At 40.3% G+C, this 27,589-nt stretch overlaps 1 protein-coding gene across 3 annotated transcripts in view; it reads left to right on the forward strand.

The window, feature by feature from the left end:
• TEX2 (testis expressed 2) overlaps positions 1–27,589 on the forward strand; it is a 117,016-nt gene that overhangs the window by 59,476 nt on the left and 29,951 nt on the right. For all 3 annotated transcript variants that reach the window (XM_077833100.1, XM_077833099.1, XM_077833101.1), the window contains exons 3-7: positions 13,263–13,463; positions 15,513–15,849; positions 17,211–17,458; positions 22,385–22,534; positions 27,188–27,287. In XM_077833100.1, coding sequence (XP_077689226.1) covers positions 13,263–13,463; positions 15,513–15,849; positions 17,211–17,458; positions 22,385–22,534; positions 27,188–27,287 — 1,036 coding nt within the window. The remainder of the gene's footprint in view (positions 1–13,262; positions 13,464–15,512; positions 15,850–17,210; positions 17,459–22,384; positions 22,535–27,187; positions 27,288–27,589) is intronic.

The raw sequence follows: 27,589 nt of genomic DNA on the forward strand, positions 1-27,589 counted from the left end.
CAAAAAAAAATTTTAAACTCAATTTACTGAAAGTGAACTTTGAATTCCATAATTCAGCAGCAGCACTGCAAATTTTGAATTCTGAAACTTGAACTTTATACTGAAATTGATGATGAAATTCATGCCATATTGGTTAGCTATATGCTGTAAGTCATCCAGTCAGGGAATGGAACAAATACGTTATGTATAAACATGATGCCAATTTTAAATATTGATCATGAAGTATTTCAGTAATCTGAAAACCAAGAGTTGTTTACTGTAAGTCTGCAAATTGCAAATGAGTTTGACTCTTTGCAGACAGTTGATGGGGGGGAAAAAAAGGGACCCTGGCGGCTCAGATCAGCACTGCCGACCAGGCCATTAAAAATCCAATCGGGGGTGCTGCAGCGCTAAGGCAGGTTACTCCCTACCTGTCCTGGCTGGCACTGTGCTGTGCCCCAGAAGCGGTCAGCAGGTCCGGCTCCTAGGTGGGGGGAAAGAGCCCAGGCCTCTGTGTACTGCCCTGAGCACCGGCTCCTCACGCTTATTGGCTGGGAACTGGCCAATGGGGGCTGGGGGTGGCGATGCCCGCAGGCGAGAGTAGCGTGTGGAGCCTCCTGGCCCCCCTGCCTAGTACCTGCCAGGATAGGCAGCCTGCCTTAGCCTCCCTGCTGCGCCACTGATCGGGAGCTGCCCTAGATAAGCCCACCCCAGAGCCATCACCTCCTCCTGCACCCCAACCCCCTGTCTTATCCCTAGCCCCCTCCCGCATTCTGTATCCCTTGGCTCCAACCCCCCAGCCTGGAGCTCCCTCCTGCACCCCAGTTTGCTCATTCCCAGCCCCACACCATAGCCTGCACCCCCAGCCGGAGCCCTCACCGCCTCCCGCACCCCAGCTCCCTGCCCCAGTCTGGAGCTCCCTCCCACACCCTGAACCCCCAGTTAGAGCCCTCACCCCCTCCCATACCCCAACCCTCTGCCCTAGCCCAGTGAAAGTGAGTGAGGGTTGGGGAAAGGGAGCCACCAAGGGAGGGGGAATGTAGTGAGCGAGGGGCAGGGCTAGGGTGTTCAGTTTTGTGTGACTAGAAAGTTGGCAACCCTACCACTCCCCCACCACACACACAGGAACATTTTTTCTTTCCATCTGTACCTGGTTCAGTCAAAAAACCAACTTGATAAAGTAAAAATACATACAAAAACCCAGGTCCAAAGGTTTATGGTCTTAACATGTTTATCTTCTGAGGGTTCTAGAGAACCCTGGTTTCTGGCCTGGCCATGTCCCACTGAATCAAATTCCTGGGCTGTTTTCACCTTCTGCAATTGCCTCCCCCATTAACTCATCCTGACCCCAAACAGTGCTCAGATGTTTGGGTGCAGCACTCAAGTCAGGCAGCGCTGAGGAGAGATGCTAGTACTGAATCACATTCCTGCCAATAGCAAAAGGATAAAAGGGAATAAATCTTCTGTCTCTCATTGTAGAATCTCTGCTGCTACTTCCCACTATACCACATTCAGGTGGGTTACAGAGAAATTATCCTACACAGGTTCAAGGCAGCTGTTGACTGCCATGTAAAACAGTTGTCAGTCGTAGAGGTAGATCAAAATTTGAAATGCTCTTCTGTATGTTATGTTTTCCTTCCTTTTCTCTTAACTTAAAATGACTAATCTTTGGCTACATGAATACTTAATGTTTGGATTTGATGAATTAAAAGCATGACTATTTATAGGATTAATCTGGGAGTAATTGTCAGTCATGGAGCACAGCTTTGATTTTGACATGTAAATTTTGTCCCTTGAGATGTTGTAAAACTCACCCATAAAAGCAGTTGGAAATTTCAAAATTCCTCCATTTGAAAGCTATTGCTGAAGGGTCTTGGTAAGTATACTGTGTGTATATATGTATACCAGTTGATCAGTTATCTCCTACAGAGTCATTAGGTTTGAAATCTCTGTCATAAACATAGAATTCCCTAGTTTTCACATCCTTTAAAATAAGTATGCAGTAAGTTCAGAAAAACTATTCCTGAAGTAGTGGGGGCGGGAGAGGGATAGCTCGGTGGTTTGAGCATTGGCCTGCTAAACCCAGGGTTGTGAGCTCAATCCTTGAGGGGCCATTTAGGGATCTGGGTCAAAAATTGGGGATTAGTCCTGTCCTGCTTTGAGCAGGGGGTTGGACTAGATGACCTCCTGAGGTCCCTTCCAACCCTGATATTCTATGATTGTAAGTAGATGGTCATCTTTACAATTGAAGATTTTTGGTCTGGCTGAGTCAAAAGAAAGGGTGGCTTCGGGGTAAGACACAATACCAGGCATCAGCAGATCTGGGTTCTTTTCTTGGCGCTGGAGACTCCCCTTGTGTTCTTGAGCAAATCTTTTACCCTTTTTGTGTCAGTTTCCTAATCTATAAAAATTACAGTGCTTACCAAGTGGGTTGCAATGCTATATTTAGTGTTTGTAAAGCATGCTGAAAGCGCATATGGAAGATGCTATCCAAATGCAACATATATTAGTTGGCCTTCAGCTGTTATCCGGTAAGTATCTGGATAGCAAAAGGAAGTTGAGGTTTAGTTCTAAAAGCAGAAAAGTATGGTGTCTTTTGAACGAGAGGACAGCAAAGAGGTTAGATGTCAGTTTCTATCTACTATAATACAGGTAATATGAATAAAAAAGCCCAAAGCCCCTAATCAGAATAGAAGGGCTCTTTTGCACTAGGCACTGTACAAAAATATATTATAGTAAAAGGCAGTCCCGACCCCAAAGAATTTACAATCTAATTTATTAGGAAACTGATAGCTTTGGGTGTAGCAAACTTTGGTTTATTGAAGAAAGAATGTACTTTCTGATGGCATTTCATCTATGAAGTAGACTCAGCTTGCAGCACAGAACTGTGCAGAATATGTCCACTGGCTCAGAGTTCCATTTCCTCTTAGGCCTAGGATTTAGCAAAGTAGCCCATGTTCCTTCTGAAGTCAGTTCTTTCAAGTATTTGATCCCCCAAAGCCTTGCATTAATATTGAATTGGCTGATCTTATGCCTTGAAACACTAGGCTGAGACTCACAGAATGGACCAAATAAGGAGCTAGTGTAACTCAGTTCAAGTTAGTGGAGTTACACCAGGGTTGAATTTGGCTAATGTTTCTGGAATTCACTTGGCCACAGTCCATTCACTTGGCCACAGTAACTGATGAAGTTTGATTGCCAGAAGCTAATGGTTCAGTTATGTTGTTGGAGCATAGATAAACGTAGTAAGCCTTTTCTAATTTTTCTTCTTTTTTTTCTTTCTGTTTATGGATGCTAAACAGCTGTCATGTTTATGCTTTACCTCTGTTAAAGTTCCCTCCCCACTTTGAACTCTGGGGTACAGATGTGGGGACCTGTATGAAAGACCCTCTAAGCTTATTTTTACCAGCTTAGGTTAAAAACTTTCCCAAGGCACAAATCCTTCCCTGTCCTTGGATAAGTACTGCTGCCACCACCGAATGAGTTAGACAAAGATTTAGGAAAAGGACCACTTGGAGTTCCTGTTACCCCAAAATATTTCCCCAAGCCCTTTCACCCCCTTTCCTGGGGAGGCTTGAGAATAATTTACCAACCAGATAGGTAAACAAGGTGAGCACAGACCAGACCCTTGGGTTTTTAGGGCACTAAAAACCCATTAGAGTTTTAAAAAAACAGAACTTTAGTACAAAGAAAAAAAAGTAAAAGAAACACCTCTGTAAAATTAGGATGGAAGGTAATTTTACAGGGTAATAAGATTTAAAACATAGAGGATTTCCCTCTAGGAAAAACTTTAAAGTTACAAAAAACAGGGATAAACCTTCCTTTTAGCACAGGGAAAATTTACGAGCTAAAACAAAAGATACTTTAACGCATTTCCTTGCTATTACACCTAAACTTACAAAAATAATAGGTATTATTTAGTAGGAGCTGGATTACTTGCTTGGTTTTTCTCTTTGTCTCCTGAGAGAACACACAAAGAGCACAAAGCAAAACCTTCCCCCCTCCCTCCTCCTCCTCCTCCTCCTCCTCCTCCTCCCCCCCAATTTGAAAGTATCTTCTTTTCCCATTGGTCCTTTCGGTCAGGTGTCAACCAGGTTATTTGAGCTTCTTAACCTTTTACAGGTAAAGGAAAAATTTTAGGCTACCCTTAGCTGTATGTTTATGACACTCCCCCCAAATCATACCACTGGACAGCCTGCTTCACAGGTAAAAAATAAGCTTAGAGGGTCTTTCATGCAGGTCCCCACATCTGTACCCCAGAGTTCAAAGTGGGGAGGTTCACCTCTTCCACACCACTGTCACTTTTTCCTTTTGTAGTAGACACCTTTAGGCCACTCAGTGTCATCTCCTCCCAGGGCTGTAAACTGACAAACCTTTAATTCTCTGGAATAAAAGGGCTTTAGAGAATTAACATGGTACACTTTAGGCTTTAGGTTTGAGGTGGGGGATGCTATGAGATAGTTAACAGCTCCCAGGCACTCTTGGACCGTGAATGGCCATTCCCATGACCCTTCCATGTCATGGGACTGGAGTGCCTTCAAGACCGTGACCTGGTCCCTACTTTGAAGGAATGCTCTCTGGCATGTTTGTTATACCAGGGTTTTTGTTCTTTTTGAGCATCTTTTAGGTTTTCTTTAGCAAGAGCTAAAGAGGTTCGGAGGGTGTTTTGTAGGTTGTTTACAAAGTCCAGAATGTTAGTTTCTGGAGAAGGCGTAAACCCCTCCCATTGCTGTTTCACCAACTGCAATGGCCCTTTAACCTCACGGCCATATACAAGTTCAAATGGTGAAAACCCTAAACTGGGATGTGGTACGCTTTGTAGGCAAAGAGCAACTGCTGCAACACTAGTTCCCAATTATTGGAGTGCTTATTTACGAATTTACATATCATGGCCCCCAAAGTTTTGTTAAACTTCTCCACCAGGCCATTTGTTTGGTGGTGGTGAGGGTTGGAAAGCAAGTGTTTCACCCCAGGAGCTTTCCACAGGCTTTTTATGGTCCCTGCCAAGAAATTAGTTCCCGAATCTGTAAGGATGTCGGAGGGCCAACCTACCCTGATAAAAATGTCTGTTAATGCCTGGCACACACTTTTAGCCCTGGTGTTGCTTAGAGCTACTGCTTCCGGACATCGGGTGGCAAAATCTATGAAAGTCAGTATGTACTGCTTTCCTCTGGGTGTCTTTTTTTGGAAAAGGACCCAGAATATCCACAGCTACTTGCTGAAAGAGAACCTTAATGATGGGGAGTGGCTGGAGAGGGGCTTTGACCTGGTCTTGGGGGTTTTCCACTCTCTGGCACACCTCACAAGACTGGACATAAGTAAAAACGTCCTTGCCCCTTCCCTCCCAGTGGAATGACTTCCCCAAACGGTCTTTGGTCCTGTTAACCCCAGCATGGTCACCACAATGATCGTGGGCTAAACTTAAGAGCTTTAGCCACTACTTAGTTGGAACTACCAACTGTCTCGGAGGATGCCAGTCCTCCTGGTGCCCACCAGAAAGAAGGGTTTTTTTTGCATAAAAGTCCTTTTTTTTTTTAACAACAAACTGGGATTGATTAGAAGAGCTGAGAGGCGGTGGGTTGCTCTGTGCCGCCGCCAAGCTCCCTGGAGGCTTTTATCTTCTTCCTGCTCGGCCTGGAACTGTTCCCTTGATGCTGGAGACATCATTTCCTCACTGGATGGTGGACTTGGGCTTGGTCCCTCGGGAAGCGATGCAGGGGATGGGGCTGTTTCTGTGGACCATGACCCGCTCTCCGCGGGTGCACTAGGTTGTGGTTCAGGCTCCGGCTGAGCCTCTTGCGCCGGTTTAGCTGCTGCTGCCAGGGCAGGCTTGGTGGTGCCCTCTGGTGTTGGGGTTGTAGACAGCGTTGCAAGCGCTGGACTCAGTGCTGGCAATGGTTCTGGTGCTGGTTGATCTGCCAGTTCCAGTTTTGGGCCTGGCTCTGGCTGGGTCTCTGCGACTGGATCCACTACTGCTGTCACAGATGTTGGCATGGGGTCCAGTTCCACAATCTCAGTCTGGGTCTCTGGTTACACAGACGCGGCCCTGGTGTAAGGCTCAGGAACAGGGATAGGTGTGAAGGCTTGCTTAGCATGGCTGCGGGTGACCATTCCCACCCTCTTGGCTAGCTTCACAGGGTGGGCCAAGTCTTCCCCCAGCAGCATGGGAATGGGATAATCATCATAGACAGCAAAAATCCACATTCATGACCAGCCCTTATACTGGACAGGCAACTTGGCTGTAGGCAAATCAAAAGAGTTTGACTTGAAAGGTTGAATCGTCACTTGGGCCTCTGGGTTGATGAATTTGGGGTCCACTAAGGATCAATGGATAGCTGACACTTGTGCTCCAGTGTTCCTCCATGTGATAACCTTTTTTCCACCCACACTCACAGTTTTCCTTTGTTTTGAGGGTATCTGGGAGGCATCTGGGCCTGAGGACCTTCTCTGGTGCAATGAACTGTAATCTGTTGGGGTTCTTGGGGCAGTTGGCCTTTACATGCCCCAGGTCGTTACATTTAAAACATCGCCTAGCTGACTGGTCACTGGGGCAAGGTGGGTTGCTGGAGAATGGTGTAGTGGGACAATAAAGTGTTTGGATTTTTTTTTGGGGGGGCGGTGTAGTTGGAGCCTTGGGCTGCCTCCGGTGGTAGGGTGTCGTTTCAGGGTGTTCCTTCTGGTATCCGCCAAAACTGCGACCAGCGTTGTTCCTCTCTTCTGCCTCCACCCGTTTGGTTCCTATTTGCCCCGCCTCTCTGATGGTCTGGGACTGCTCGTATTGATCAGCATAAGAAGCAAGACTTTCTGCTGAGTTCATTTTTTTATCCCATAAACACTGTTTTTATATCATTATTGGTTATAGTCAGGAACTGCTCCTGTATAACCAAATCACACATTCCTTCAAAGTAGTTACACCCCTTCCTTTGACCCATTTATCTAACAGATCCTTCATCTGGTTTACATAAGCCACATTACTTAGTCCAGGTCCTCTCTTAAGGGCTCTACATTTTACTCTATATGTTTTAGGTGTAATTTGAAACTGTTTCAAAACCAAATTCTTAAATTTACCATAGTCAGAAGCATCCTCAATAGGCATCTTGTTGAATATGTCCAGAGCTCTGCCAGTCAATTTTGCTACCAATGTGGTCATCTTGTGATTGTCAGGAATTGCATGGAGTGTGCACAGTCTCTCAAAGGTGATGAAATATTTAGCAGTATCACTGGATTAATCATACTGTGGACATAGTCGCTCCCATTTGTGGATTTTTGGGGAAGGATTGTTAGGGTTATCCGGTAGACCCATCTTAGCTCTTTCCAGATTTAAGCGCTTCAGCTCTAACTTTGTCTCAAAGTGTTTTGCCTCCATTTCCATCTCGAAGCGTTTTGCCTCTGCCTCTGCTTCCAAGCGCTTTAAGGTCATTTGCCTTTCATGTTCTTTCTGTCTTTTTTTAGCTTCAAATCTGGCTAATTTTAGGGGTTTTTTTGGATATTACTTTTTGTCATCCTAGCCTTGCGCTTAGCCTAGCCTAACCTGAGAGCTAGAAAGAAAAGGGGGAAAAAAAAAAAACAGCTTGTGAATTCCCTTGCTGTAACTTAATTCCTCTGCCTTCAGGCAAAGAAAAAAACAAAAACAAACAAACTCCAGCTGCTCTCAGCTTTAAAAAAAACCAACAACCTCGCTGCTTTCCATGCAGCCAGAAGAAGAAAAAAAAATCCTTTTAATATCCTGAGGTTTGTGCTTCTGGTTCAAAATGATCCCATCTTTACCACCATGTCAAGGTTCCCTCTCCACTCTGAACTCTGGGGTACAGATGTGGGGACCTGCATGAAAGACCCCCTAAGCTTATTTTTACCAGCTTAGGTTAAAAACTTTCCCAAGGCACAAATTCTTCCCTGTCCTTGGATGAGTACTGTTGCCACCACCAAGTGAGTTAGACAAAGATTTAGGAAGAGGACCACTTGGAGTTCCTGTTTCCCCCAAAATATTCCCTCAAGCCCCTTCACCCCCTTTCCTGGGGAAGCTTGAGAATAATCTACCAACCAGATAGGTAAACAAGGTGAGCACAGACCAGACCCTTGGGTTTTTAGGGCATTTAAAACCACTTAGAGTCTTAAAAAACAGAACTTTCTTTTACTTTTTTTTTCTTTATAATAAATACCTCTGTAAAATTAGGATGGAAGGTAATTTTACAGCGTAATAAGATTTAAAACATAGAGGATTCCCCTCTAGGCCAAACTTTAAAGTTACAAAAAACAGGGATAAACCTTCCTTTTAGCACAGGGAAAATTCACAAGCTAAAACAAAAGATATTCTAACGCATTTCCTTGCTATTACTTCCTATTTTTGTAAGTTTAGATGTATCATTTAGTAGGAGCTGGATTACTTGCTTGGTCTCTCTCTCTGTCTCCTGAGAGAACGCACAAACAAAGAGCATAAAGCAAACCTCCCCCTCCCCCCCGATTTGAAAGTATCTTCTTTTCCCATTGGTCCTTTTGGTCAGGTGTCAACCAGGTTATTTGAGCTTCTTAACCTTTTACAGGTAAAGGAAAAATTTTAGGCTACCTTTAGTTGTATGTTTATAACAACATCGTTCACAGATCATTTCCTATATTTAATTTGTGCCAGTTCCCCACCCTGTGTGTAGGTTTATAAATTTTTACATCCTTATGCAATGAAGATACGACTTTAAGTCTGGAGATGTAAGCTTTTTTAAAATGGGGGAGAGGAGCACTTTCAGGGACAGATGGCCTTCTGAGCATTTTTAGAAAAAAAGTATTAGAGGGAGATATGTATTCCATTCCTGATAATGCCATTGACTTTTTTTGTGAGCTTGGGCAAGTCTTTTTAACCTCCCTGTGCCTCTGTGTCCTCTATTGCTAACTGAATGAGGAGTACTTGTGGCACCTTAAAGACTAATAAATTTATTTGAGCATAAGCTTTCGTAGGCTAAAACCCACTTCATCGGATGCATGCAGTGGAAAATACAGCGCTAAGTGGCCACCTTTTGTAAAGTGGCTTGATATCCTTTTCTTTATCTTCCCCATTTTATCAAGCAACATATTCTTTAAATGAATTAATTACGAAAGACTGGAAACAACCTACTAAAGAGGGATTGTTCTGATGAAGACTGCATATCTATCAGATTTTGCAGTCATTTCTGGACCTCATTACTGGGGTATAAAATGAGATCAATTTAGTGCTAATGTCTCCTTATCAATCTCTGTGAAAGTGGTACCAAGTGACTCTTGGAGGAAGTGATGTTTTGAATTCTGGCTCTTGTGAAACTGGCTGGCGGGCGTTTTCATTTATGTGCTTGATGGTATCTTTGTGCAGAAAACCTGGTATTTTTGAACACTTTGGTTTGTCAGTCATAAACAGAGTCTGCCTCTTGGAACAGTGTTTTCATGTTAAACTATAACATGCCTAAGATTTCAACTGTATTAAACTGTTATATTGAAATTATCTAATATGTCTGATTGCTTAAGTGTGGTACTAAAGAGCCTGATTCTGCAGTTCTTACAGGAGCAATCCCAATGGTTTCGATGGGACTACAACTCAAGTACGAAGTTGCAGGATTGGGCAAGTGGTGAGGGAATGAAAAAATATATGAAATGTTAGTCCATCTTAACCTAAATGACTTGAATTTCTTGTGAGTGCTCTTTAGAAGTATGCCTTCATAGGAAATTTAGGACAGCTTATGGTACTGGTAAGACAGAGGTCACACAGTTCGTTAAACCAGAAGCTCAACATTTACTGTCTAATGGCCAGGTCCTGTTAGTGTATCTAGCTGTTTTAACAGTATGGCTGCTCTTTCCTAAAAGCAGTTTCACCCAGTGTTTAACAAAGCATTTTTCAATTTAGTTATTCTGCTGATAGCCAGACAATTTTTCCTATTCCATCCTCTAAACAAAACTGCTCATCTTTAAAGATGGAGATCATAAGATCACTGTGCATGGCAAACACCTGCAGAGTAGTTTGACTATTCCCATTGTCCTCCCTGAGTTACTAAATTTCTTATTTTAACTGCTTCAGTAGTACCAAAAAACAAACCATATAACCTCCTCAAACAACAATGAAGCCCATTGTTGATGTTCCAATAGCCTGGGATAATGTATCTGTCTCTAATGGATTATGGTGGCGGAATTGCTATATTTAAGCACAGTCCATTAATTTAATTGTTTGGACACACTGCAAAATAGGTTGCAACATGGGTTGAAAATGTGTTCCCATCCCCACTGACTATTTTTCAGAGAGTGGAGGAATTTCAGAGAGTAACTAAATTGCTTTAAAAATATGAGAATTGGAGAAAAGAATCTTGAGGTTTTCACATGTCTTTTGCACTTGTTCTCCACAGGCTTTATTCTAAATTAAACATGCAGACCCGCACCCCCCACCCCCAGCAGATTTATTGATCAGCCAATTAAATTTGAGCTAAAATAGTAGATATTCTGAAAAAACTTCTGCATCAGACATATAGCTTCAGATTAATTAACAAATATTCAAGGATGGTCACTTGACTTCAAGTAATGCAGTTTTTCATATATTCATGGACCTGAATTTATTTGCTGTTAAATACCTTGAAATTTCAATGTAAAAAGAAAACTCTGCTTTCTTACAAGTCAGGAAAACTCAGGACTTGTATACTCAAATATTTTCTTTGGAGGAAGCTGGGGTGTGAATCTTCCCTGTAATAGCCTGTGCACACTAACTGTTTGTGTGGACTCTGCTGATGCACATTAATAGCTCATTAGCGTGGTTTGAGCTACCCTGCTTTGAAACTGGGTTAACATATGATGTCCACACAGACAGTTAATGTGTGGCAAGCTGGTGCAAGATAGATTGCACCAGCCTGCCGTGAAGTGAAGGTTCATGTAGAGTTGCCCTCAGAGTTTATGTACCGGAAGTATTGTATTAGACATTATATCTAAAGTGTTGATGATGGCCTGGATATTAGTTAAGTAATAACTAACTTTAATTTCTTAACTCTTTTTTGTAACTTTGTTCTTTATACTAAACTATGAGTGTGCATAGTACCCATTGTCTTGTATTATACGCTGTTTGCCATTCTCTGTCATTTTATGCAGCAACTAGGTATGGATAAGATTTTTCAAAAGTGACAATTTCTGGGTGCCCAGAGCCTCTGTTTGGGTTATTGAATATAGAGAGAGCAAGCAAATGATCAGGACAGGATTTTTAGAAGTATTTGTTAGACTAGCTGATTACAGAGTTTATCCAATTATTTTAAACCTAAAGCTGGAGCACATGTCAGAAATCAGTAAAGCTGTGTGGGTCTCTTCTAATTTCATTATCCAGCCATTCTAAGAAAAGCGTCAGGAATATATAAACAGAGGAAAACAAGATGCTGGTTTAATTTTGTCTGATTGCTTTCCAACTAGGTCCATTTCTGCAGAACTGCAGCCTAGTAAGCTCTCATGGGGGAAAGAGGTATTCTGGTATTCTATAATTCTGTGATGGATTTGGCCATGGCTAGAGGGAAGACCTGCCACATGTACAGGACTGCACCCTGAATGAAAGGTTTTCTAGTCTGTTATTGCACCTCTTTGTAAGGTGGACTCTATCAAGACTTTACGGCCAAAGATTCAGTGGAGATGGGAAGAAGTCTTGATTTTTCTTCCCCCCAAAAAACAAAAACAAAACAAAGTGTGATGGTAGTCTGAGGACATTGGTATGGTGTGAGCTGTCTCTGGTGTTGGGTGATGTTGGTGAGAGCCACTGCCTCAGAAGCATGCCCGTCTGTCTGTATGGTTGTAGGAAGTCCAGAGACAGCTCAAAGATCTGCATTACACTAGAGAACTACTTTGGTGTGGAGGGGAACTTTTACATAAGCCACGTGGATACTATGGCTTGCACAGAGTAATACTCTATGATTGTAGGCAAGTCTTGTGATGTCCTTGTGTTTTGATAATTCCAGCTGGAATTTCTGGATGAAATTCAAAACTCAAGTGAAAACTAGTTGCTGTGTCTGCTCTGAAACTTTTTGGCTTAATAACTTCCAGAAAGGAAGTAGGGTGGGCCCATTACAAACAAACCCTGCTGTGTATACTGTAAATCATCCTGGCGTTACAAACTGTCTCCTTGATGCATTTGTATTTCTGTATGTGAAGGCTGGTTATGTCCAGTGTAAACAAAACCCAAATACAAAATGCTCTAAAAGCCAGTTTAGGTGTTGGTGAAATCTAAAAGCAGACTGTATGTGTTTTAAATTGAAATGTCAGATGTGTGACTTAATGTGGTGGCTACTGAACATATAAAATAGCTTAATTTTCCTCGTGTTTTGTTTGTGGGTATTAGTGAAAATGCAAATAGGTGGTGAAATTTAATATAATCTAGGTACCATTAATTGATTGATTAATTAAAGAGTCCTCAGAAAATTATGTAATGTCTGTCCTGAGAAACTGACTGGCACCGGCTCCCAATGAAGTAAATGGGCCTTAGAATATTGTCCTGTTTTTTGTGTAGGAGAATATTTTTAATTGATTATAGTGCTGCAATAATATATATTGACTCTTTGCATAACGGCTTGGGTAACGTATTTTTAATAGGGTATTCAGAGATGTATGTTCATAGACTTTCTTTTCCTCCTCCCTTTCTCTCTCCATCCCTCCCATGCCCTCCTCCAGTATTGTAAGGATTTCTACTGTGCACATTTAAGGCTTGACTGCAAGGTACTGAGTAGCTTCACTTCCCATTGACTTCACTGAGCACTGAGGATGCTCAAAACCTTGCAGGACTTGGCTCTTAATGCACAAATGCCAGAGTCACTATTAAGGTGTCATCTGGCAGGCTAAGACAAGGAAAACGTTAACTTCATGTCTCATGAATGTATGCTCTGGGCAATACACTGCTTCTTTCCTCCTCTGACAAGTGCCTCTGGCTAATCTGGTACCCCAGGTTTGGGAATAGTTACTTAAATATGGAGTAATTTTCACCCATAGATCTCACAGCACTTTATAAAGGTGGGTAAGAAACATTTGTCCCTGTTTATACAGATAAGGAAACAAAAAGGTGCAGAGAGGTTAACTGATTTGCCCAAAGTCTCTCTCACAGCCAGTGCAAGAGATAGGAATAGAATCCTGCTTTCCTGATTTCAGTCTGGTGCCCAATCTACTGCCTCATTGCATTCATCCATGTAATATGTGACATGAGGTGGGAAGGAGTCTGTCTTGCTATAAATGGCTGACAACTATTTATTTAAAATTTTATTTTCATATTATATCAGGTTGCCAATTCAATATCAATTAACAAATATTTCCTTTTCTAGGGATGGATGAATGAAATTTATAATTATGATCCAGAAACGTACCATGCTACATTGACTCATTCTGTCTACGTGCGACTTGAAGGAAGCACATTAAGACTTTCAAAACCCAATAAAAATATTTCCAGAAGGGCTATTTACAATGAGTCTAAGCCTGATGTCACCTACATTGGCCAGAAAATGTATGAGCTTACGGACAGCAAGGTGAGTTCTATTTAGTTATGCTGCTGATTGCTGTATAGTAGTATAGAGAGAGAGAGACTACCTTTTTACATTATTAGTTGTTTAATTTCTGCTGTCATGTAAATTAAGATTGTTTATTTACTGATTAGCTTTCAAAGTATTATGCTGGTTTAATCTGCGAGCGTAAAAGGGACAGACATTAGCCAGTGGCTATTTCATACTGAAGACTGATCTACGTTTAATCTTTTTTATGGCTATAAAAATATTAAAACATAAACATTTTTGGGCTGGTGTCTTTTTTTAGACAAGCCTTCTGTTACATTGCCACATAGATGAATCTTGCTATAAAAAGCACAAAACCATCAGGGACAATGTTCAGAGCATCCTCTTGAAAAGTTTAAAAAGGGGACTGTGAGAATAAATCAGTAGCACATAAGCAAAAGGACATTTAAAAACTCAACCCCCATTTTTTTCTCACATAAATATGTAGAGTCCTGAAACTGTGTGATGTGGGAAGATTGAGCATTCTTTCTCATATACATAAAACAATGTGCATATAATATTTTAGAAACCTACTATCAAATTTGCTTGTTTCAAGACCACAAAAGGATTCAGAGCCCAGTCATTTTTGCTGTTGCACAAGTGGAGGGAATACAGATTGCGTGGATGAAGCAGAAGAGAGTGAGAGGTGGGTGGATAGGTGAATGAAAGGGATAATTCTGCTGCATCATGTCTCTTCCCACTACAGTGCTGTGCAAGCTTCCCTCTAGGTAGGTGCACTATGGATTCTGAGTTTCTGTGAATCAAGACAGGAGTGGGAAGAAGTGAGGCTGGAGAAATGATGCCCTACATTGCTCCTCTCCCAAATTTGTGGGGGATCCCAGCATAAAATACAGCTGACTACATCAGCATTATCTTGCATGATATCCCCGTGCATCAGAAGGGATGGTGGCCACAGAAAGGTATTGGCAGCACAGGTGAGGGAGGAACCCATGCTACAGTGGAATCTGGGATTGGGGAAGAGAAGAATAAAGAGAACAGAGGAGGCAATAGGCCTTCATTGATCTCCGAAAAGCTGCACACACAGGGGGCCCAACTACTTCCATGCTAGAAAGATGAGGTAGAAATTTATAAAGATTCCTGTCCTCTTTGCATACTTTCCCTTGCTGGAAACATTTTAACTATAAGACTTTGAAATCACGATTGAGCGGTTTTATAGCTCAGTACAACAGGACTTGGTTGGTGGTTGTTAGTGGTATCTAAAATCTGACCAAAAGAAGCATGAGGTTTTTCTTACAAAATCCATTACAGAGGGACAGTGTGCCCCAAATGTAATAAGCAAATAATGGAATTTAAACTTTTTTACTTTTACTTTTTAAACACACTGTGGGTATCTTGAGTGACGTAGGCCTTTTTAAAGGAACAGTTGAGATAAAAAAAATTTCTTTAAAGAAATCCCTTCTTTCTACTTACATTTGGGTGCTGTTTGCATTTACTCAGCTTGGAATATGACCATCAAAAAGTTTCGCTTTCTGGTTCCTATGCAGTCACACAACATCAGTATTGCAGATCTCGAGCATTCAAAAATCATGTGTTGGACCCTCAAATGTCATGAAACTTAAATAAATAATTTTGGGGTTTTTTACCTTCTTGCTTCTGAGTCACATTTTCAAGCTTTTTTGCACAATCATGAGAGCTGGAAAACTTTTTTTTTTTAATTAAAGCAGAGATTCTTGTGTATTCATGTGATTCCAGGAGTATAAACTACCTGAGCATGATCCGGTTTAAATTATTCTTATCGCTAAGCCTCTCCATATCATTTGTTAGAAGACTTGGCAAGCATGGGGCCTGTTGATACATCAATGAGTTGAGCACCCACCACTCCCATTAAACCCAGTGGGAACTGAGGTCGTTCAACACCTGTGAGGTGAAATCTGGCTATTTTCATCACTTAATGCACAATGCTATACATTAATGTATAAGTGGAGAAGATATTGATTCATATGGAATTTCTCTTTTTGTTTTTTGGGTTTTTTGATCTATCTAACCCTCTCACTTTTTATTTCACAGATTTATCTGGTTCCCAAGAGTCTGGCTCGAAAACGAATTTGGAATAAAAAGTATCCTATTTGCATTGAACTTGGAAGGCAAGATGATTTTATGGCTAAGGCCCAGACTGATAAAGAGAACTTAGAAGAAAGGTCGCCAGCAGAGAACTTAGACTTAAGCAGTGAAGAATCTAAGAAACCTCAAGATGGGACAAAGCTGATTGGCCAGAAGGATCAAATACTTTATTTGTTTGGAAGAACCGGTAGGGAGAAGGAGGAATGGTTTAGGAGATTCCTTCTGGCTTCCAAGTTAAAGTCTGAAGTGAAGAAGCCTCTCAGTTTATGTGGAAACAAGCCAGGTAACCGGTATCTCTCTTTATTTATTTATTTATTTATTTATTTATTTATTTTTAAATTTACTAAGGTACAGTTTTATAAAGGGAGTTACAATAAGTACAGCAAAGGTTTCCATAAAATGAATGTCTAGCTAGTGTTTGTAATGAACCAATTTAAGCATTAGCTCTTAAAAAGCAAGTCTAAAAATAATCATGCAGAATTAGATATTCCCTAAAATTGTGATTTTAAACAGGTTTTTAAAGATCATCTATTACCAAGATACAATTCTATATGTGGTTGTAACCTCATACATATAAATTGTTACTTTAAATTTTTTCTTTAGTATCAATTTATTTTCATAGTGCAAAGATTTGAATATTGTTACAAAAAGGGTTCAGTCGGCCACTATTGAAGTCCATGAGTTTTTTGCAGCTGACTTCAATGGGTGTGGGAATTAGGTTTATAAGTTTTTACTTATGTTTTCCCCCTTTCCTTTTTGTTAAAATATGAAAAGCCTTCCCATGGGTAGATTCACACTAATACATATTTTTGTCAATGGCCATGTATGCTTACAGTGCTCTTTAAATATGAAATCCTGTTGCCTTAATATCAGCCACAACTAACAAGAAATGTTATGTAGAGGGACGTGTTCCTAATAAGAACTTTAATGCTTGGGTCAAGTGTTGGATGCTTTTTAATTCATACTTCATTTGGTGTAATCCTAAATTTCCATTCCCTCTCCTTATCATGCGTCCCTATTCCGAATTTTTCCCTTGAAATGTGTAGACAACATCATTTCTGGAACATAGGTATCTGAAATGCAAATTCAAAACTGGTATTTTGTACATTTCTCCTGAGGAATATACATTTCAAATATTCAGATCTTTGGACAATCTATTTATTCCTTATAGTCTAAAATTAAGTATAGTGGGTACTTGCCCTAGGCACTCCCTAACAAAACTATCTGAAAATCGAGCATCTGTTGTACAGGTGACCACAAGTGTGCTTGCATATGATTTGGGTAACTGAGGAGTTTGATATCTCCAGTTGCATGCATTATTGCTGGATTTTGAATCATTTTAAGTACTGGCAAATTAGAGTTTAAGGCCATCTAAACATGTCACTATGGAATTGTTTGTAGCCTTAAAAGAGTGATGGAGAAGCACTTCTTTGAATTGTGCCTTTTATGAAGTAAATTAAGCACAAATAACCTTGTAGCCATCTGTTTTTAAAAAAAAAAAAAAAATCTAGCATCAACAAAGTGATGATCATGCCTCATGCTTGATACTCTACAGCTGTCTTTTTTCACGTGGTCTGCTACTTGCTTTGCTGTTCCCTTCCCTTCTTCACCCTCTGTTAATGGCTGTTATCCCTTCTGCTTTAGGGATCTTGCCATCACACAGTAGAACCAATAGCCAGTCTGGAATTCTTACTCATAGTCGCAGCAGTAGCAAAGGAAGCGGAGAAGAAATCATGTCTCAGCCTAAACAAAAGGAGCTGGCAGGAAACGTGCGACAGAAAATGCTTTTGGACTACAATCTATACATGGCGAAGTGTGTTCCACAAGAAAATAAAAGCCCTGTGGTTAGTCCAGCCTGTAGTGCAGACAGTAGCCCGACTTCTGTGAAAAAGGTAAAAGCCCTGTGCTTAGTGTACTTCCATGAGACACATTTTAAGGTCCTGTTACTTTTTTGACACTTTATGCTTTAAAAAGTATAGATTGCATAGAAGTCTGGAAAGTGGAGTTCTGTTCTGAATGTGTAAAAATGGCATTGTGAGGATCTGTGTTTGTCCCTTGCTTCCTTATAAAGACATTGTTTCTAACTGCCAGCTCTTTAAACTCAACCTGGGATCTCCAAAGTCCAGTTGTGTTCTTCTGGCTTTTGTGACATCAGTACCAAAAATGATTCTGTAAGCCAAGTTTTCCCTCAGCTGTTCACTTCCTCCAGTGGGCAGTAACACAGGGGTAACTGAGCGTAGCAGAATTAGTCCCATGATAAATATGGAGTTACCTCTTTTGTTGATGGGTGAGCCATGATACCGTCCAGTTCACTCTCCTATAGCTATGCTCATGCTTCAATAGTAAGAGTAGTAAAAAGATCATATCAACTAACTTTTTAGTTTAATGTTAACCAGATCCAACTAAAAACATAATTGGTATGCAGACGTGCTGAAATCAGGAGGGAGTCATTTTTAGAGTTCCTTTTTCAGCCATAAATGCAATTTAGTGCTGAGTAAGGAGAGTTTATTCTCATTAGCTAACCTTTCTTAAGGGAGTTATAAACATTCAGATATGTCCATGTATCTCCACCATCCCACAGATAAAATTATTTTATGATGAGCCCATCCTCAGATGCATGTAAGTAGGGACTTGTACTGTGATGTTATTTAATACATATTCTGTTTTCAGCTCAGAATGGCCAACAATTCAGTGGACTTTGATAATCTGATGAAGAACTTCAGTCCCCTTAGAGCCACTACACACAGTTGTTCTGCTTAACTCTGCATTTATGATCTCTGGCAGTTTGTGTGTGTGCAATACACTGGACACTTCCATAAACAAACTATTTTCCCTGTTCCTTCCCTCAACCTAAATTATGCTACCTAAAAGCTTCCACTATTCTCTTTTCTAAACTGCATGGGAGTATACTAGGAATAAACACAAATTTGGCTCAGGAACCTGCGATTTAGTTTTTCTATCCATGTTTCAAAAGCTGATTCATCTCTCCAATTCTTTATATCATGTAAGTGTATTTTTCTGTGTATTTTCAAATTCAACCAAAGGAAAGTTGTGTGTTTTTTTTTTTTTTTTTTTTAATTCATCTAGGATGAAATTGTTGCCACATTGACTCAGATAGGGTCAGGATTTCATCACTGATGTAAATTTCATCTGATGACCTTTTGAGTGTTTGGTTTCCAAGACCAAGAGACATAGTTTCTAATGCAGGAGCCCTTCCAAGAGAGTTAATTGAGTGAAAGCAATGGAACTATCCACTTTTCTATTTAGATTGCAACTTGCTTTCAGATGCAGCCTTCCTTACAAAGACTAAACCATGGGTATTGTGTATTAAGTTTCCATTGATAAATGGTTTGTAAAGGGTTACTGAATGATTAACACATACTCCTCACATATATATCATGCTTATGAGTGGGTGTTGTAGATAAACCATGGCTTATCAGGAGCCTTTTCACCTCTTGGACTTTCTAATTGCTCAACTACTTAGTAAAACACCTATTAATCATTCATTTATCCTTAATAAATGGAACCTTAATATAAAGTGTGACCCCAGTTTACTTAATATATATTTTGTGCATATAAAATAATGTGCACTTCAGGGCCCTCATACAGCTCATAGTTAAGGAGGACCACGTACAGTACATGATATGAGTTGATTTGGGGCTCATTGGCCCTGGCCAGGAGGGATCCTGGCCAATCAATCAACCTCTGAAACAATGATTGGTTGCAATACTGAATCTGACGTGTCAGGCTTAAGTTTATAAATAGGATAATGGTGCTGGCAAGAACTTGGGTCATACAGAATTTAGCAATCCAGCAAATGCTCTTTTTGTATAAAGTCACAGCCCTTGGGAATATTAAGGTTGCAAAGAAATCCTGTTCAGCTGATTTCAGAGCAGCCACTGTTTCTAGCTGGTTGCTGTGCCAAAACAAAAGTTTGAAGCAGGGGGGATAAATAGTAACCTAAAATGGTAAAGGAATGGTTATTTTTTTATGTACGGGGATATACATGTGAAGTATCAACAACACAGAAAATTTAAAAAATAAACAAAGATACTGTGGAGCCAGGGGGAAACCTTGTTGCAGCTAGTGAAACTAATTGCACTTCAAATCAAGTTATCACTTTATCAGAGTCCAGACTTGGGTAACTTGATCCTTCTGTCTTGAGCAAAATAACATGCCACCTCCTACGGTCCTAGGCAAGCTGCCATCAGCACTATGCCCCCTTTTAATATGGCAGATTTTAAATGTGTTTAGAGTCACTTATTGTTAAATTGTGGAGCTTCTCAGAGAGCAGAAAATTTATGCATATCTTCTTTATAATTGGCATTTTAGGACCAGCATCTTGGTGCGCATGAAAAAATTATTAGAATGAAACATTTGCCATGCATATTGTCAGTGTCTCAGTTTATCACTGTAAATATACTGTCTGCTGCTGTTTTTTTCCTTATTAAACTTGTTTCTTTTTAATGAGATCTAGAGTAGCATGGAAATGTGCAGTCTACACTGCCTCAGGAAAATCAACTCTGCATCACCTCAAAGCAGAGAAACTAGCATTTAAAGATCAATGTTATTTAATGAAAGTCCCATCAGCGACTCTTAATGCTAGCTTGGCTAATGTATGTTCCATGACAATTTAGAACGTGGGGCTTTTCTTACAATAAAATTCAAATGAGGCTTTTATATAAAAGGAACTTCTTAGAGCATTATTCAGAATATAGTCTCATGAGATTTCTGAGCAAGAACTTTCTCCGTACACCATCCAAGAATTATTAGTTGTACTTGTCAGTTACTTTTTTAATTAAAAAAAAAGGAAGACTAAAAGCTTTCTAATTTTGCATTAATTTTACAAGCAGCTTGGAAATGCATCACTAAACTATTGGTGTTTAAAGTATTGATTGGGAAATGTGGCAGTTACTTTCCTCCTCCTGTAAGTTTAAACATGCACATCAAGATTCAGTTGTCTGAAACAATAAACACATCTGAGATTTCTTTTTAAGCAAGAAATATTGAGTTCAGTTGACAGCTGGGGCAGCCTTTTGTAAGCTTAAGGCATCTCACAGAATGACCATTATCCTCCTGTCCAAATGTTTTAAAATCTCCTACAAGTGAGCCATTTGCCTTATCCTGGAATGTGGGTGTGAAAGTTGATGCACACATTTTTGAAGGGGTGGGGGAATATAATTTCCTTCAAGGAAGCCATTGAGCAAAGCTCCATTAATGAATACATTCTGTTTGAGACACAGCAACTTAACTTCTGCATTCTACTGACGAGACGTTTCTTTTAACTGGTGGCTCCTAATGGCTCCTCTACAATTCTGCATGTGTATTTGGAGCTCCCTACTCACAATATTATTATGGTAAAAAACCTAGGGGCCCCAGTCATGAATTAGTCAAGTCCTATGACCTGTGTTTTATGCTGGAGGTCAGACTAGATGATCACAATGGTCCCTTTTGGCCTTATCTATGAATCAGGGCCCTATTGTACTAGGCACTGTACAAAACGGTGGTAGATGGTCCCTGCCTGAAGAGCTTACAATCTAAATAACAGGTCAGTTCCTTTTGAGCAACCATTTATTTTAAGTGTACTCAGTCGAAGGACTGACAGTGTTCCTTTGAGCTTCTTGGGAGTAGATTTCGAGGGAGGGGAGGGGAGGGGAGTATTTATGCACACACTTCTCCCATGAACAATAATAGGAGATACATATATAATACAGTGTGCTGAAAGACCGTGCTTTAGGAGTCTCTTTGAATTAAGTTTTCCTGTACTTCTCCCCATTCTAAACTTTTTATAGAGAAATCACATAAATTCTTTCTCTCCTCTACATAGAGTTCAGACTCCCTGCATCTGAATCTGAAAGTGGAGGTGCGTACGTATTGGCATGTAGCTTCGGTTGGCTCTGCCTTTATAGCTGAAGTCGGAAAGTTGCAATATCCAAATGGATTGTGTCTTCATTTGTTTGAGGTTACTCTCAAATGAATCAAGACATGATCCATTCAGATATTGCCACAAAACTTCATTGCTCCAGATATTGCTCCAACTCAGTGGAAAGAAAACCGTATAGTTTCTTCAGACATACAGTCAAATGTCAATGATGTGGGAGATTTGCTTCATGTTTTCTAGGTCATGTTGCATTTTTGTGCTTGAACCCCTGTAACTTTGCAGAGAATTATTCTCTAACCTATTACTCCCCTCCCCCTTTCTTTCTCTCTCTCTCACTGATTCAGTCTTCATCTTTGACAGTATATAGCTCTGGTCATTCCATTAGTGGATTTTTGGACACACAAGTGGAGGAAGAATACAAAGGATTTTCCCTTCTATTGTCTCACATTTTTCTTGTATTTCTTTTTTTCTGATTTAGTTTTGCTTAGCAAAAAAATGTTTAGCTTTGCTTTCAGACTTGATAAGGCAAGTGGGTTTGGGCAGGAAGGAGACCTAAGCACTTGTCAGATTCTTATCTGCTGTGTTGTGGAATTTTGTATCTTTTAGTATGAAAAATGTTGCGTTTGCTGTTAGCATTAAAAATAGTCTGTGTGAATATCTGATAACTTGAATACCTTTTCTGCAAATGACTCCAAATCTGTTTAGTTTAGGTCTCCACTGAGAAATTTTATTGCATTAACAGACACTCACACAAGGGTTAACCATGATTTTGAAGATTATAGTCTTTGTTAAACAGTGTAGACATTATTTTAATATGGGTTAAAGAACAGTATGAATTTCCCAGTGTAGACAAGACCTAGAGGAAAATGTTTCTTTAGGCAGTGACTAGATTGTCTAAACTGTGCTCCATAACTGAATGACATGTTTATGTTACCAGTTGCCAGATATCCGAACGGTAGCTGAAGAAGAGGAACAGGAGGCATGGGTAAATGCTTTGGTTGGAAGAATATTTTGGGATTTCTTAGGAGAAAAGTACTGGTCTGATCTTGTGTCCAAGAAGATCCAAATGAAACTCAGCAAAATAAAGGTATCTCTCCTGGGGGGTTTGCACTTCCTATTATCCAGCATAAAAAAGGATATATTTTTTTAGTTTAGTCACATGATTTATAGCGATTTTATTTAAAAATACTTTTTGAAATATCTTGTACTTTGACATAGAGTCTTGAACCCTGTTAATGACAAAAGGAGTAGTTAGATGTAATTCTGCTTTGCCACAGATTTCAGGGTGCCATCTTGGCCAAGTCACTTAATCTGATTGCAAAATGTAGATAGTAGTAATTGTTTGCTTCACAAGGGTGTGGAGGCTGAATTCGTGGATGTTTGCAAAACACATAGAGGTCCTCTGATAGAGGTGAAAAGTATTACTGTATTAGCATTAAGCAGTAGTATTACAGCATTTTAGGCTTGCTTGACCAACAAATCTCTAAGGCTAATGTTGCAAACCCATTGTGCTATAGTGTATTGGTTCTCTACTCACTGGCACATCTGAACAGGAACCCGCGATGAGGATTCAGGATTTCAGTGAAATGAAAACTGCTTTCAGAAATTGACAACAGGAAGGGGTGGGGACCATATAGTTGTAAATGTGCCCATATGAGCACACTTTAAATTCAGAAATCCATTATAAACAAGGATTCTCTGTGGGAGTAGTGGTAAAGGCAGCAGCTATCTGAAAGGCAAAGGGGTATAATTGTGCTATCTAATGCACAAGCTCAAAAAAGAAAAGGAGAAAGGGTTTTGACTGACTCATGGTCTGCCCCTTGCATTCTCAAAATCTTCCAAATAGCAGCAGCTAATCACCGGTTTGTTCAACAACTGGTGGGGTGGGGTGGGGGTGTTTATCAGTCTGTTCCTAAACACAAAGGAAGGAGTGGACCTGCTGTCACCAGCACTGGAATTTAGCTGCCAAAACCAGCTGTGAGAGAGTGCTCCTTGTACTACTGGAAGTAAGCAGTAAACTAATTCTACCCAGGGCTGTTTCCACAGCCACTGAAGCAAGCTGTTCAAACATCTTGAGAACAGTTTGAGTGCAAAAAATTGGAATGGGGGGGGAGAGAGATGAAATGCTGATAAACACCATAAATGTATAGGGCACTGCTCTGTTATAAATATTCGCAGCTATTACAGGCAAAGGTATGCAATATATTTTCTCTCATTTGCTGCCATTCTACCATTCTGGGCCTTTCACCTCCTTGGCGGTCTGTGCAAATTCAGTCTGCTGGTAACAAAGTTAGCTCCTCTGATGGTTTGGTGTCCTGTGAGGAATGTGTTCATGGTGTCAGTGCCGTCTCTTGTCGGCAGTTGTCCACAGCACAAAAACCTACCCCCCCACAACAGGTCCCCTAGGTGGTCTCAGAAGGATGGCCAAAGATTGCCTTGGGCCGTGGAGAGGGAACTGATCTCTGACTCAGAGACATGATACTTTCTGCTCAGTTTTGGAGGCATATTGCAGGGCAGTGTGGGAATACCTGTACATGGCAGAGGGCTTCACTCTTCAGGGTGGTTTTCTGATTTTGGGGCCTATGTCTGGTCCCTCATCTGTTCACACATCCAGGCAGAGCTCCTCTAGGTGGAGTCCAGATGATTCCTCTGAACAGTGGGTGTTGTCCAGAGTTCTTTGTTTGGTGTCCTTCTGTTGGTCCCTTGTTTTGACCCTGTGAATTGCCCGTTTCATTCTTTGTCCTCTATTAAGTCCTGGGGTCTGTGGACCCACCCTTATTTTGAGGGGGTGGGTCTTTTGTTTCAGTGGGCTCCATCCACTGACTCAGGGTTCAAATAAGCCAGTACTCTACTACTCGTGAGCATTAAACTCACAATATTTTTTTTAAAAACACAGGAACTCAAGCTGGTACCCATATCTTTTTAAATGCTAATAACTTTAATCAATTCACTTATGCAGCTAGCTTTTTTTAATCCTTTTGATCTTTTTTGTGAAAGATACTTGCAGTGTTAGGGAAACCTCCGGATCTGCTTTGAATACAAATCTGTTGTACTCACAATATTTCTTATTTCCCCCTTTCAGTTCCCTATGCTTTTTAAAAACCTTCTCATTGGACGTGCTATATTGGTGCAATGTGAAAGGTAGATTGTTAAATTATCCAAAATGGGAGGAAGAGGATGGGAATTCACAGCAGTGCAGTGACTAGAAAGGCATCTGGGTAGAATATAATGCCAATGACTTAGTGTATTGAAACACTTAATGCATTTATTGCATTATAGTCCCCCACCCAGAATTTATTACTTTTGGTTTAAGGAGCTCTTTTTTATTTACTTTTTTTTATGTTACTTTTCTGAAAGCAGTTTTTTAAATAGGAGGAATTATTCTAAACAAACTAGTCTGTATAGCAGTACTGAGTTATACAAGGATATTAAAAAAGCTCTTGCAATAATCCTATTCCTTCTCATCTTTTTTCACATCACTGTAAAAGTAAAGTGGGGGAAACACGCGATAAATCTTCTGTGCTGCTTCTGGACTTCGTAGGTGGCGTGTGGCTTTCCTCTAATGTCTTAAAAATTATTTTTTTCCATGAGGGAAAGAGTCTGAATGTGCCACAATATCTTCCCAAGCTGCTTCTGGCCGTGTGGCCCAGAAACACCCCATAAATGCCATAGTCTAGTCTTTAATATTTCAAATGTTTTATCTTGTTCAGCAATGACTACATAGTCTGCATGGTGAGGGCCCCAAGCAATGGCATTACCATGTGACCCCCCAAAATAGGGGCCACCTATCACTGGAGAATGGGAAGATGTTGGGCACTTAGTTGCCTCCCTGTTGGGTCCTGGTGCCTTGAATTGCTGAGGTTGTTGTAGTCTTCAAATTTGTGCTCAAGGTGTTCTTGTTCAAGGCTGTCCTCACCTTATGTCAAACAGCCCATTTAACCCTCTTCCAAGCCGCAATACTTTATTATATGACCTTTAGAGCAGTCTGATTACTGTGCAACCATCTTAGAACAGTCTCATCCCTGCTGAGCATCTTGATGTTAGGAACTTTCCCTTAATTTGGTTGGCTAAATTGCAGCCTTTTTCATTTCCCTCCCACGCTCCTCCTTCCCTTAATTTCTCCAGGAATCTCAGCAGGAATGTTATTACAGAAAATAATGCATCTGCCAGCTTTGAACTCAGTAATGCTGTCAGTGATGGCCCCAATCTAAACCCAGCAGAAGTTCCTCTTGCCTACATATGGTATTAATCCATGCTGTGATGCGGGGGGGGAATTGCTGTGTCTTGGGCAAAATTAGAAAAGGCAGCATTATCCTGGTTGGGAACAGTGCTGCAAGAGACCTGGTCACATCAATTTAGGGCTTTTCTTCACTACCGTGCTACATCAGCGCAGCTGCAACAATGCAGCTGCACCCATGTAGTGCATCTGGTGTAGATGCGCTTTGTCGCCAGGAGAGCGCTATCCTGTCAATGTAATTACTCCAACTAAAGGAGAGGCGGAAGCTGTGTCGGCGGGAGACGCTCTCTTGCCGACATAGCACAGAGTAGACAGTGCTTTAAGTCGATGTAACTTACGTGGCTCAGGAGAGTGGCTTTTTCACTCCCCTAAGCAATGTAAGTTACATCAACTTTAGCAGTAGTGTAGACAAGCCCTAAATAATTTCTAATTATGGACTGCTTGAGTGTGTTCATAATGTACTTTCTCACCTACAGAATTTTCTTTGAAATTACTACTCTCCCCTAGTAATTAAAACATCTGTTTAGCAATTTGTCTTATCTCTTCACTTGGGCAAGGGACATCTAGGAAGGAGGCAGAGAGGCAAAGTATGTGTGCGGTCATTGATGAGCAGCATAGCACAGGGCAGTGCAAGTTAATGTGTGAGCCTCCAGCAACAAGAATAGAAAAATTAGGGTTCCTTCACCATGTATAACACAGTTTAGGACATGTATGTGTTTGAAATTATATAGGTACTCTCAACACTGGGATTCAGAATGAACGTACCTTTGCATATAGCGTTATATACATTATTAAGATATAGATATATATTTATATGATTCATATGCGTTCATTCTAAATCCTTATTCTGTATGTTTGTGCATGCGCAGTATGTAGTACTAGAGGCATGATGTAGGTTAAAGGTATAGACCCCAAGCAGAGTTTGCTGTGGATAAAAGTAGTGATGGTCTTATTATTTTATAATATCAGCCTAACTGCAGAATTTCTCCACTAAAAAGTGTGTAACTGCAGTTGGATAACATGTTCAAAAAAAATAAAAACAAAACCGGATCATTTTAAATCTGGCAAACTGCCAAGTATCTACACTTCATTCTTGGTCGACACCTTTTGTTTGTTTTGACCGATAGAGCATACAGTTCATTTATCAGTCAAATGTGGGATACAAGTGTTTGACAATGTATCAACCTAATGTTGTAGGTTGAAATTTGTATTCTTGATTGGGTGCACGCAACTGATTGAAATGGAAATATTGAAAAATGCATTGGCTCAGAGTTTATAAATGAAGGCATCCGCTAAAATATTATTTTCAGATAAAGGAATGCTAAATCCTAGAATTAAAATTTCTACATGTAATCGTACTTTGAGTGTCCTTTTAACTGGTAACTCAGCTAAATGTTTTCTCAAATGTACTATACTTTATACTTCCAAATATCACAGAACACCTGGTCTCTTTATAGTTCCATTAAAATTAACTTGATTATTGTATTCTCTCCTTTCTTCCAGCTGCCATATTTCATGAATGAGCTAGCTCTAACTGAACTTGACATGGGAATAGCGGTGCCGAAGATTCTTCAAGCCTTCAAACCTTCTGTTGATCACAAAGGTAATGAACACTTGGTTTGAACAGGAATTTCTTAGGTTGATGGTAAAAAGAATATTTATTATGCTTTGCTTCTATTGCAGAATTAAAAGGACACTGTCAAGTTATAAAAGATTTATTTTAAAAACACCTTACCCAGTGTTACTGATAACCTTTAAATTTTTGAAACTAACCATGTAGTTACACTGTTTACCATTTGTGACTTGTTTACTTTTTCCATTTCATTCAATCTGGACACATAACTAGTTTCACTTGTGCTTATACTCCATTTTTATTTCTCATGTCCTGTTATTGTTCACTGCTAC

The sequence above is a fragment of the Eretmochelys imbricata genome, chromosome 14, assembly GCF_965152235.1.
Source record: "Eretmochelys imbricata isolate rEreImb1 chromosome 14, rEreImb1.hap1, whole genome shotgun sequence".
Taxonomy (NCBI): Eukaryota; Metazoa; Chordata; order Testudines; family Cheloniidae; genus Eretmochelys; species Eretmochelys imbricata.